Source organism: Rana temporaria, chromosome 10 (assembly GCF_905171775.1).
Source record: "Rana temporaria chromosome 10, aRanTem1.1, whole genome shotgun sequence".
NCBI classification, from domain to species: domain Eukaryota; kingdom Metazoa; phylum Chordata; class Amphibia; order Anura; family Ranidae; genus Rana; species Rana temporaria.
The window spans coordinates 71510597-71524703 of record NC_053498.1 but is presented as its reverse complement, the minus strand read 5'-3'; the positions used below and the strand labels follow the sequence as shown (position 1 = coordinate 71524703).

Here is a 14107-nt window from a genome sequence, read left to right as displayed (position 1 = left end):
TTGGCTGGAGAAGTGGATTGTTCTTCCCATAGAAGAGCCTCTTTAATTGATTTGATGAGCGGTATCACTTGCGCGAAATCAAACTCTAAGCCTTCTTCGTCACTCTCTAGATCACCTTCGAGAAAAGCCGGTGCGGAGGCTTGAGGCTGGGAAGGACCTGGATCCTCGTGGATCTCGATGGTCGGAGAAACGGACCTGACAATATTGGTCCGACTTTGTGTGTGGGAAATATTCTCTCTTAGAGTACGTTGAACCACACGTTCCACCAGAGACTCGATATGATGACCTTCAGTCTCTTTTTCCCCGACCGCATGGGCATAGCATCGGTCGCATAATGACTTGCCCTCAGGGACACGAGTGTCACATCCCCAGCAGGCTCTGCGATCAGAGCGACTATAATGGCGGTCGGAGCGGTGTCGTGAGGAGGAATGTGAGCTTCTCCTCCGGTGAGAAGAAGTAGATGGAGATCTACGCTTGGACCTCGACTTTGAAGAAGAAGAAGTGCGTTGCGGTCTGGCAAGGTCTTCGGCGTTCGGTTCTGGATTGGAAGGGCTAGAAAAAAACATTTAGGGAGGAAACTGTCAACACACATGGATTGTGACTAGCAACCCCTAGCCCGAACCCTTTCCCGCACATACCTTGTGCGTGAGGGCTGGCCGCCTGTAGACGGTGACTGGTCCATAATTCCCGGACCTGCGTGTAACGGATGACACTAATTCGGAACCTATAAGGAACCTATGGTGCCGAACGATACAAAAGAACATAAGCATACTGCCCCTTTAAGAGTAAAAGTTTTTTTTTTTTTTTAAATAAATAAATAAATAAATAAAATTATTTAAATAAATAAATATTCAAATAAATTAATTTAAATTAATATTAAATAGCTCAATGAATGATCAATTAAAATAAATACAATGAATAAGATAATATGCATACATAGCAAGGCAAGGTAAAATCAATTTAGTCAGAAGCAAAGAACACACACTGACCTGACAGCCAACAGAGAGTAAACACTCAGTCAGCTGCTCGCCTGTAGGGAAACCCAATGCACACAGGCGAGCAGCTGATTTTTAAAACACCCGCCGGTGACGTCACACGTCCTCCACGTACGCGCATGCGCAGTGGACCGCGAACCCACGGCGCCTGCGCGGCCGCCGTGGGAACCAACGGACTGCGCATGCGCGACCAAGCTTCGCTCCGAGAGCGGGTACAGCGCATGCGCGGGGCTCAGGCGATGGGAATCAGGAAGCCACAGGCGTGCTGGAACGCAGAAGCGCTCCAGCCGCCACACATGTACAAACAGACAACATAGAATAACAAATAGGCGACTGCCATGGAATAAGATAAAGATGGACCTTGCCAGCCGAATCCGGTCTTCAGCACACGCCACAGCAAATAACCAGATATGCTGGGCAAGCTCTCCACCCGCCCATGGCTGGGATCCGAGCTACACCGCTTAAAGTGTGCCCTTTTCCATTCCTTGAAGAATGTGACCTTGATCCATGGAGGAGGAAAAAAAAAGGAACACTGAGGCTATTGGTGAGTTAACTTTTATGGGTATGGGGTCCTATCACATTGGAGAGGAGGCGGGATTAACCCACACGTAGGCTGCCATGGAGTCAGTCAGGAAAATGCCTGTTTCCAGGCTAGTGAATGAGTGTAAATAACCTGCCATTCACAGCAAGGGGGCAGAACGGACTAAGGTTTTTCTCTGCAAGTCCGTTTTATTTCACTGAACAATAAAAGAGGATTGCTCAGAGCTAAATTAACTCTGTGTGGCAAGACTGGGCACAGATGATAGGAAATCTTATACTCTACATTGTGACATAAAAAATAAATAAATAAAAAATTTGGGTTTACATGAAAAAGCAAGTACAAATACATTGAGACAGAGCAATGCTTTTAATATTTTTAGGTTTACAAACACTTTACGTCACTTTGTCAGACTCAAGCAAGAAGAAGCAGGTTAAATGCAATGTGCTTTCAGGTGTTTCACTTTGACTTGGCTCTGAGTTACTTAACCACTTCAGCCCTGGAAGAATTTACCCCCTTCCGTACCAGAGCACTTTTTGCGATTCGGCCCTGCGTCGCTTTAACTGACAATTGCGCGGTCGTGCGACATGACTCCCAAATAAAATTGGCGTCCTTTTTTTCCCACAAATAGAGCTTTCTTTTGGTGGTATTTGATGACCTCTGCGGTTTTTATTTTCTGCGCTATAAACAAAAATAGAGCGTAAATTTAAAAAAAAAACTATATTTTTTACTTTTTGCTATAATAAATATCCCAAAAAATCAATAACATTTTTCTTCCTCAGTTTAGGCCGATACGTATTCTTCTACATATTTTTTTGAAAAAAAAAAACGCAATAAGCGTATATTGATTGGTTTGCGCAAAAGTTATAGCATCTACAAAATAGGGGATAGTTGTATTGCATTTTTTTTTTTACTACTAATGGCGGCGATCTGCGATTTTTATTGTGACCGTGACATTGCGGCGTACATATCGGACACTTTTGACACATTTTTGGGACCATTCACATTTATACAGCGATTAGTGCTATAAACCTGCACTGATTACTGTGTAAATATGACTGCCAGGGAAGCGGTTAACACTAGGGGGCGAGGAAGGGGTTAATATGTTCCCTAGTGTGTGATTCTAACTGTAGGGGAAGGGGACTCACAAGGGGAGGAAACCGATGCGTGCTCCTCTGTACTGGGAACACAGCATCGGTCTCTTCACCACTGACAGGACATGGATCTGTGTGTTTACACACACAGATCCATGGTCCTGCCGTGATTGTGGGCAATCACAGGTGCCCGGCGGTTATCGCGGCCGCCGGGCACACGCACGGCATCCTGTGCGATGCAGCGGGTGGACGCGCGCGCCCCCCCTAGATGGCCGGGAAGCCCAGAACATCATATGACATCCACCCAGGATGGGATATTCCATCTGTAGACGTCATATGACAATGGACGGGTAGGGACGTGGTTAAGCTGGCCATAGACAGTCCGAATCTTGGCTGGTTCAGCAGGGACCAGCTGAATTTCGAAATCGTGTATGGGCAGGTTGAATGTACTCAAGTTGATCGATCGATTCCCAGATAATAGTAGAAGCCCCACAGGGGTTATAACTGGTCCTCGCTTTGTGCAAAGCGACCAGACATACACTATAATTATACTGAGCATTCAGACCTATTTACCTATTATTTTATATAATGATGAAGTCATTTGTTGCCTTCTTTCCCATGCATACTACCTGAAGAACTAAACAAATACATAAACCATATATAGACTTTTACCTTATGTTTTGTTAGAGTGTCAGAACTGCATAGAACTGGATGCTGGAACAATCTCTGGATTTATAATTGCTGATTTAATCATGATTGGCTTTATTGCCGCGGCTGTGTATTTTGTTTCTGGCTCCGAGACCCGAAGACCTGGAAGAGGTTAGTTGACTTGTATTTGCATAATGTATTGTGTTATGTAGGATACATATTATATAGTTATATACGGTGCATTGATAAAGTATTCAAGTTTTCCACATTTTGTCATGTTACAACCAAAAACGTAAATGTATTTTATTGGGATTTTATGTAACAGACCAACACAAAGTGGCACATAACTGTGAAGTGGAAGAAAAATTATAAATGGTTTTCCAAATTTTTTACAAAAAAATATGTGAAAAGTGTGGCGTGCATTTGTATTCAGCCCCCTTTACTCTGATACCCCTGACTAAAATCTGGTGGAACCAATTGCCCTCATAAGTCACCTAATTAGTAAATAGTCCACCTGTGTGTCATTTAATCTCAGTATAAATACAGCTGTTCTGTGAAGCCCTCAGAGGTTTGTTAGAGAATCTTAGTGAACAAACAGCATTATGAAGGCCAAAGAACACACCAGACAGGTCAGGGATAAAATTGTCGAGAAGTTTAAAGCAGGGTTAGGTTATATAAAGAATATCCCAAGCTTTGAACATCTCACGGAGCACTGCTCAATCCATCATTGGAAAATGGAAAGAGTATGGCACAACTGCAAACCTACCAAGACATGGCCGTCCACCTAAACTGACAGACCGGGCAAGGAGAGCATTAATCAGAGAATCAGCCAAGAGGCCCATGGTAACTCTGGAGGAGTTACAGAGATCCACAGCTCAGGAGGGAGAATCTATCCACAGGACAACTATTAGTCGTGCACTCCACAAATTTGGATCTCATGGAAAAGTGACAGAAAGAAAGCCATAAGAAGTCACATTTGCAGTTTGCGAGAAACCATGTGAGGGATACAGCAAACATGTGGAAGAAGGTGCTCTGGTCAGATGAGACCAAAATTTTACTTTTTGACTTAAAAGCAAAACGCTATGTGTGGCAGAAAACTAACACTGCACATCACCCTGAACACACCATCCCCACCGTGAAACATGGTGGTGGCATCATCATGTTGTGGGAATGCTTTTCTTTAGCAGGGATAGGGAAGCTGGTCAGAGTTGATGAGAAGATGGATGGAGCCAAATACAGGGCAATCTTAGAATAAAACCTGTTTGAGTTTGCAACAGACTTGAGACTGGGGTGGAGATTCAACTTCCAGCAGGACAACGACCCTAAACATACAGCCAAAGCTACAATGGAATGGTTTAGATCAAAGCATATTCATGTGTTAGAATGGCCCAGTCAAAGTCCAGACCTAAATCCAATTAAGGAATATTTGGCAAGACTAATGCCGCGTACACACGGACGTTTTTTGTGATGAAATAAAACGTTGTTTTTTAGCATGAAAAAAAAAACGACGTTTTTCAAACTTTGTTTTAAAAAACGACGTAGCATACACACCATCGTTTTTTCCAAAAGCTCTAGCAAAGCGCGGTTACTTTCAGAACGTATGAGGGCACTCTGTTCCATTCAAACTCGCATCCTAACTTGCTTCTGAGCATGCGCGGGTTTAAAAACGTTGTTTTAAACGTCGTTTTAGCTACACACGGTCATTTTAAATGACACAAAAAACAACGTTTTGAAAAACGACATAAAAAATTGAAGCATGCTCGAATTTTTTATTTATTTTTTCGTTTTTCAGAAGACATACAACTATGTTTTCCCCACACACGGTCATTTTAAATGACGTTTTTAAAAATGTCGTTTTTTTTCATCACAAAAAACGACTGTGTGTACGCGGCATAAGAAATTGCTGTTCACAGACGTTCTCTATCCAACCTGACAGAGCTTGAACTATTTTGCAAAGAAGAATGGGCAAAAATGTCAGATGTCTAGATGTGCAAAGCTGGTAGAGACATCCCCAAAAAGACTTGCAGCTGTAATTGCAGTGAAAGGCGGTTCTATAAAGTATTGACTCAGGGGGGCTGAATATAAATGCACCCCACACTTTTCACATATTTATTTGTAAAAAAAAATTGGAAACCATTTATCATTTTCCTTCCACTTGAGAATTATGTTCCACTTCGTGTTGGTCTATCACATTTACGTTTTTAGTTGTAACATGACAAAATTTGGAAAATTTCAAGGGGTATGAATACTTTTTCAAGGCACTGTACTGTGTACAATAACAGACATTTGATTTTTCCATTCATTAATCCCTTCATGATGAAGATAAAAAAATCTTAAAGGGGTTGTAAAGGTAAAAAAGTGTTTCCCTAAATAGCTTCCTTTACCTTAGTGCAGTCCTCCTTCACTTACCTCATCCTTCCATTTTGCTTTTAAATGTCCTTATTTCTTCTGAGAAATCCTCACTTCCTGACAACCTGGAGTCAGCTGTAGCCAAATCCATCCTCACCATTAGAGGCTCTGGTGAAAACCTGCAGCTTAGATTCCGTGCCCTGGGGAATCTTACGCTCTAGCTTCCTGTTTGGTCCGTGTCAGGCCTCGTACACACGACCGTTTTCCTCGACAGAATCCATTAAGAAACTTGGTGGCAGAGCTTTTTTATGCAGAGGAAAACGGTCGTGTGTATGTTTTTCATCAAAAAAACTGTTGAGGAACTCGACGAGAAAAAGAGAACAAGTTTTATTTTTCCTCGACAGGAGTCTCAATTTCACGTCGTGTTCCTCGTCGGGCTGGTTTTGGACGAGAAACACAAATAAAGTATGAGACGGGAGCGCACCTTCGGTAAAAGTAGTGTTTGTAATGGAGATAGCACATTTGTCACGCTGTAACAGACTGAAAAGTGCAAATCATCTCTTACCAAACTTTTAGATTAGCAAAAGCAGCCCCAAGGGTTGTGCCAGTGGAATCGAACTTCCCCTGCAGTCGTATGTGTTGTACGTCACCGCGGTTGAGAACGAGGAGATTTGGTCTTGACCGTGTGTACGCAAAGAAAGCTTGTCAAGTTTCTCCACAAGCCTAACAAGGAACTCGTCGAGGAAAACGATGTTTCATTTACGACGAGTTTCTCGGTCGTGTGTATGAGGCCTCAGTGTTCAGGTGGAGCTGCTTTCCTGAAGCACCCAGAGCTCCATCTGCAGCAGTCAGCCGAAGGGTCCACAACCTTAGCAGTGTGCTCCTAACCCCAGCGGTGTGCATCTGTCACCTTGCCTCAGGTGAACTAACAGTTATTCTGTCTCTCACTGTTAAAATAAACCTACCATTAAAATTTTGACTCATCATTTGTTTTGTCAGCGGGCAACTGTACAAAATCAGCAGGGGATCAAATGCTATAACGTCATCCATGAAAGTACATAGTAGTATTAAGTCTTGGAATTTGTGGCGCCCTGTGACACCCCATCGTAGATGGGGTGTCACATTATACTCCATTATACTCCATTATATATATATATATATATATACTCACATTATACTCCATTATACTTTATACTCCAATGTATACTACACATTATACTCCAATGTATACTATACATTATACTCCATTATACTCCATTATGGCTAAACCCTACATTTCTGGAAATTTTTATCCATTCCTGAACCTATGATTTGGCTTTCAAAGGGATCAAGTATCCTAAATGAAATTTGTGAAAACAACATGTTGAAATCCTTTAATACTGTGAAACAGCAAAGCGTCCTCCCCAACTCCTACTTGTTCTACCTTGAACTGCACCACGCATAGCAAACTTAATTTGGCATGTCTCCACTATCTCTGACTTCCTCTGGGTTGGAAACCTTCCTGTGAGATGAATCCAGAACGAAATCAGTATACTGTATACAATTTACAAAGCTTTATTCCCCCCCTGTCCATGAAGGTCTAGACAGGTTACTTTCACAGTGGCAAGAGTAAGTTCCGGAGCCTGATGATGAGTACTGAGAGGATGTATTGAAGTATCTCATGCTGCAATCAGTCTCAACCAGAGACAGCTTAATCCAGTTTAAAATTCTTCACAGAATATATTTTACTCCTAAATATATCCATCTGTCCCTTTGAAATGTTGGAGATGTGCAGCCAATCTGGCTGACTTCACTCAAGTTTTTTGGTTCAGACATTTTGGGGCAAAATTACACCGTTTTCTTTTTCACGTTTACCACTATGCCAGTTCACATGAGCAGTGATATCTGCATTTTGGGCTTAGTAAACTGATTGGGCCCTACTAGAGCCCTAAGAAAGCTATTAGGTCTGTTTTTATATTATGTCAAATTCACATATGAGTTTAGAGGTTGTCCCAAGAAATTCACATTCACTGTTTTGTACCCTTTCTACTTGCAAATGTATAAGAAATTCACAAAGAAATAATGTGTAATGCCGTGAAGTATCCTAAAGAAAAGGCTATATAAATATTGTTATGCTTTAATTTTGTTTCTTTATTTTATTTTTATTTATTACAGGTAGTTGTGTAGTGCCATCAATTTACGTAGTGCTTTACACATACATTGTACATTCACATCGATCCCTGCCCTCAAGGAGCTTACAATCTAAGGTTCTTAACTCACATTAATATATAAACTATGGCAAATTTAGACAGAAGCCTATAAACCTACAAGCATGTCTTTTAAGAGTAGGAGGAAACCGGAGTACCCAGGGAAAACCCACACAGGCACAGGTTGCATGTTGGGAGTGACTATGAAACTGACACCTTAGGCCCCGTACACACGGTCGGACAAAACCGATGAGAATGGTCCGACGGACCGGTTTCATCGGTTCACCTCTGAAGTGGCCGTACGACCTGATATGTGTACACACCATCAGTCCAAAATCCGATCGGGTCAGAACGCGGTGACGTCAAACACACGACGTGCTGAATAAAACAAAGTTCAATGCTTCCAAGCATGCGTCGACTTGATTCTGAGCATGCGCGGGTTTTGAACCGATGCTTTTCTGTACTAACCATCGGTTTGGTCCGATGGTGCAGCGGTCCATCGGTTCGGTTTTGAATCATGTTTTAAAAATTTGGACCGAAGGAAAACAGACCGATAGCATATACACAAGGTCGGTTTGGTCCGATGAAAATTAACTTCAATTCATTCTCATCGGACCAAACCGACCGTGTGTACGGGGCCTTAGTGAAAAAGCAATTTATTTAAATTTTTTGCATTTTCTTCAGGTAAAGTTTAGAAAACAGATATTTACAGTCTTTTTACGTTATAGAACTTGCATCATAGCATGCCTACAATTTTCCAGTAGTGTTGTGGCGAGTTTGAGACTTTGGTTTCCTTATGCCGCGTACACACAATCGGATTTTCCGTCGGAAAAACCTTGGATGGTTTTTCCGACAGAATTCCGCTCAAGCCTGGCTTGCATACACATGGTCACACAAAAGTTCTCTGAACTATCGACCGTCAAGAACACGGTGACGTACAACACTACGACGAGCCGAGAAAATTAAGTTCAATTCCGAGCATGCGTCAAATTATTTCCGAGCATGCGTCCGAATTTTGCTTGTCGGAATTGCTACAGATGAGAGGAATTTCCGAATGGAATTTTTTCCATCAGAAAATTTGAAAACCAGCTCTCAAATTTTTGCTGGCGGAAATTCCGATAGGAAAAGTCAGAATGGAGCCTACACACGGCCGGAATTTTCAACCAAAAGCTCACATCTGACTTTTCTTGTTGGAATTTCCGATTGTGTGTACGCGGCATTAGACAGCTGTAAAGGTATGGTGTCAGAAAATGAACAATGTGAAGACCAAAATAAACACCCTTTACTCTGTGTCTTAGAAGATAGGTAGAGTTAGGCCCGGTACACACGAGCAAACATGTACGATGAAACCGGTCCGTCGGACCGTTTTCACCGTACATGCCTGCCAGAGGGCTTCTGTACGATGGTTGTACTAACCATCGTACAGAAGTCCGCGCGTAAACAATACGCGGGGCGTGTCCGCGTCGTCGCCGCGACAATGACGCGGCGATGACGCGGAGACGTGGGCGGGCCTGCCATTTAAAGGCTTCCACGCATGCGTCGAAGTCAGTCGACGCATGCGAGGGACGGCGGGCGCTCGGACATGTACGGTAGGTCTGTACTGACGACCGTACATGTCCGAGCGGGCAGGATTCCAGCGGACGGTTTTAAAACACGTCCAGGAATATTTGCCTGCTGGGAAAAGGCCCGGCAGGCAAATGTTTGCTGGAATTCGGCCCGCTCGCGCCTACACACGACCGAACATGTATGCTGAAACTGGCCCGCGGACCAGTTTCAGCATACATGTTTGGTCGTGTGTACGGGGCCTAACAAGTAAATACACATGTGATGTATCAAAAGAAGCATGAAAAGGTAACCCCTATGTATACTGTCATATATTTTACCACTACTACCCATAACTTTTTACCCATATTGTAGCCCCTTATTATTGCTGCTAAAAATAGTCTGACCCCAAAGGTTGGGATAAAACTAGCCATTTACGACCCCTTTATTAAATAAAATAATTAACGGTATAAACCAAAACAAGCATAAACATTTTGGTTGCCGATCCTTGGAGGCACTACATATCCAACTCTTTACTTTATATCTGCTTTACCATTTTCTGGTGCCTGTCTCTTTGCATCCGACTTGGGGACAAACCACCTTCAGCAGATAACCATAAACTCCCAGTTAACCACGTAACTGGCATTCATCGGGGACCCATACCTCAGATGTGCCCAACCATAAATTCCCAGTTAACCACATAACTGCCATTCACCGGGGACCCATACCTCAGATGCGTCCCAAACCTTTAATTCCATCATTTTACTTCCAAATGCCTCCAAAGACCCAACCGCCTTCCTAAAAGAAAATGAAACACAAAAAGAAAACAACAAACACAGAAAAACAAACCAACATTATCAATTTTCCATGCAACCAATCTCAACTAATTAGGGCGGGAGCTTTTCCAATTCTTGTGTGCTGACCGGAAGTCTGTACCTCTGACCTCCTCTCTGCACTGCCTCCCCCTCCCACCGCTCTGACCAATAACCTGTGAGCTCAAGTTAACTTCAGGAAATAATTAACCCTCACTAGCCCAGCCTACAGGGTCCCATTTCATGTAGCCCTGGCTAATTTCTTCTTTTCTTTTTGCTACGGGCTTTTCTGCACTGTAAATGCTGGTTTTCCTCATTCAGATGTTGTGTGTGTAAAATAAATACCTATAAATTGAAACTTTTAAGGGAACCCATACTTAGAGAAATATTGTTGGAACCCATATTTTGAGAAATATGGTAGGGGTTGGCCAGAATCTCTTGCCACCTGAGTGTACAGACACTCAATTCAAAAGAACCGCCGTTCTTTTGAATGATAAGAACACGGTGACGTCATCGCGTACGACGAGCATGCGCTCGTTACATTCGATGCCGTCGCCGCCATCTTGCTGCACCCTACCTATGCCTAGGAAGCTACCACGCATGCGTCAAAGTCATTTCGAGCATGTGCGAGTTTCCACGGCGACAGGTAAGTATACACACTCAGGTTCTCTATTTTTCTCGTCGAGATTTTGGGCAGTTTTCTTGACGAGAAACCTGAAAGCCTCGTACAAACGCACGGTTTACACGGCAAGAAAGCTCCGCCAGCAGTTTTCTTGCTGGTTCTTGCAGAGTGAACCGTGCGCGTGTACGAGGCTTAACATGGAGCCATGAGTAAAAGAAAGTGGGTTAGATGTACAAAGGAACATCAATAATCACTGTAATTTATGGAACATTTATAGTGGCATCTCTGCAGGATTCTTCTTTATATCCCCTTTTTATTTATTTCTGTGTTTTTATGCAGCTTCTGACAAGCAGAATTTAATTGAAGGAGAACAAGCATATCAGGTGAGTGTGATTAGTGGCATACTACATTATTAATATTATTACTACTATTAATATAATATTAGCAGAGATGGCTTTTCATGACATATTCTGTATATGTAGCATTGATAGCAGCTGCCTTTTCTACTGTTTGGCCACTTCCTGCACTTAGCTTCTTACAATGAAATGAAACAGTCTTTGCAGTCACCAGGTGTCTCCTCTAGTCTGTATCTTCAGGAAAAAAAAGTGTTATCAGAAGATGATAGTATGTACAGTACTTTCTAATGTAATACTACACACATACATTTACATTATTGTAGTCAGTTACATCCATTTTTCCTTTATGTGATAACATTTTTCTTGATGATGTGATGCACTTTACAATAAATTCACAATAAGTATTGACAATCTATATTAAGCATCATGTTACTGGAAATCAATAATAAGATTGTGTGGGTTCACGTGTATAATACCGTAACAATTGCTTCAAAGTTTTTGTTGCTTTTTATGACCTTTCAGCCCATTGTCGCCAGGGGAGAAAGTGGTGTAAAATCCCCAATTTTCCATACCTTTTATGGTGACAATTGTCTAATAGGTGATTTAACCACTTGCCGACGGCTGGCCGCCATATGATGTCCTGGGCTTTGTGTGGGTATATCTGAATGATGCCTGCAGCTACAGGCATCATTCAGATATATAAAATAATAATAGTGCAGCGCAAAACAAACAATTTTAAACTATACATACAGAAAGTTAAAACATATGATATATGATATATAATTAAAAATTATATAATAAAGTCCATATAAAGTGCTCAAGTGCAAAAAGATGATCCAAATCGGAATATAATAGTGCAAAAATCCAAAGGGTGATATCCAGAAGGAACCTCCACCAAATAGCAGGAATGGCCTCTCACCTTACAACTTCGACCTGCAATAGGTCACAAAGCATAATCAGAGAACCACCTGTTCTCAGAGGACAGCAAGCAATGCAGCAGTAAAACCACGATATCAGTCAGACTCAGGATCAGGACATGGCAATCAGGGCATAAAAAACAAAGGAGAGGAAATCTAGTGCTCTCTGAAGCCAAAATACATGTATTTAAGAATAAAAAACGAATACACTCACTGTATAAGCACTCTCAAACGAGTGCAGCGAAACAGCATAAAACATCCATAAGAGCATGGGTTTCAGTCTAGGTCGGCGATCGCGGTTGACGTCACATGTGGCCCCTTCCCCTCGTATGACGTTACGTCCCTATGAGCGGGACTTCATCAGCGTGGGGTGAAAAAAGGCAGCATGCAAACGTCCCGCTGTCTAGGTATAAGAAGCCTGTGGCTGCCATGACACACCCACTAGTAATCAAGCCCTCCCATCAATCCTAATTAGACAACAAAGACTGTCAGCAAAGGAAGGCACAAACTGCACCATGATGGAAAAAAGTGACAGATTCGATCATAATGGGAAAAAGGAAACACATTCGATCGGAATACTATCAAAGGGCAGACTCCTAAATACCAAAAGTTATATATATGCAATAAGGATAGAAATCCTCAAAGGCAAAAAAGACCCCTTTAAAAAGAAATCTTACATAAAAAATATAAATGACGTCAGCCACGATCGCACACCCAAATTACATAAAATACATTAAAAACACATATGTAAATCCTTATATATTAACCCATTAAGGTCTCGAAAAGGAACACTACGTGTAACAGATAGATACTGGACATAAATGTTAAGAATATTAAAAATAAAAATATTAATATTAAAATATATATATATAAAATATAATATATACAAAATATAATTAAAAATATTTAAAAAATATTAAAAAATTATTTAAAAATATACAGATACATAAGAAAGGGGGGATTATCTATTGGAAATGAAACAATTAAGGTCAAACTCTACATTTAAACCAGCTGGCGAGGATACTTTAGTCTCATATATCCAATAAGACTCACGCCGACTCAATTGGCGGATGTATGTCCCCCTCGCCAATGTTTTGTAACTTTTTCAATGCCCCAGAATTTTAACCCTTTGGGATTCCTCTGGTGACACTGCCTAAAGTGTTTAGATACACTGTGACTCCTAATACCCCTTTTGATATTGCTGATATGTTCCCCCACTCTCACATGCAATGCCCGTGACGTGCGACCCACATACTGCAAGCCGCACTCACACTCAAGCATATAAACTACGCCGATAGTATCGCACGTAATTAATTGCTTGATGGGATATTCTAACTGGGTCACATTGGAACAGAAAGACTTCCGTTTCTTAATATGCTGTTTGACATGCTTGCAGGTCGCACAGCGACCGCAAGCATAAAATCCAGATAGGAAGTCAAAAAGTTTTGGCTGTGCAACAACTGGCGGGTCAATTACACCAGGGGCTAGACTATCCCTCAGAGAGGGGGCTTTTCTATAGATGAATTGTGGCCGATCCGGAAGGGCCGGACCCAAAACAACATCGCCCTTCAAGATGGGCCAGTGTTTGGCCACTATTTTTTCAAATTTCTTATACTGAATGTTATAGTCAAGCACCATTTTGAAGTTAGATGGCTCCTTATCAGTAATGGGTGGTTTGTCAGCTACAATAACACTCCTCTCTAACAGCCTAACTTTTTCCATTTCTTGCATAATCAAGGGGCGAGAGTAACCTTTAGACACAAATCGATTAGATAATTCCTGCGACTGGGCCAGATAATCCGACTCCAGGGTGCAATTCCTGCGGAGCCTCACAAACTGGCCTCGCGGGATATTGCATAGCCACAGACGATGGTGACAACTTGACAAAGGAATATATCCATTACGATCAACTGTTTTAAAATAATTTTTGGTTAAAAGCACATTATCTGACTTGAATATCTCAAGGTCAAGGAAGTTTATCTTATCATGGGAGACTGTCCAAGTTAAAACTATATTCTTGGTATTAGAACTCAGTTTATCCATAAATA

The 14107-nt window shown here is 41.8% G+C and overlaps 1 protein-coding gene across 2 annotated transcripts in view; it reads left to right on the top strand.

Moving 5' to 3' along the window:
* CD3G (CD3g molecule) overlaps positions 1 to 14107 on the top strand; it is a 47952-nt gene that overhangs the window by 29699 nt on the left and 4146 nt on the right. For both annotated transcript variants that reach the window (XM_040325440.1, XM_040325439.1), the window contains exons 4-5: positions 3315 to 3446; positions 11126 to 11169. In XM_040325440.1, the coding sequence (XP_040181374.1) occupies positions 3315 to 3446; positions 11126 to 11169 (176 nt within the window). The remainder of the gene's footprint in view (positions 1 to 3314; positions 3447 to 11125; positions 11170 to 14107) is intronic.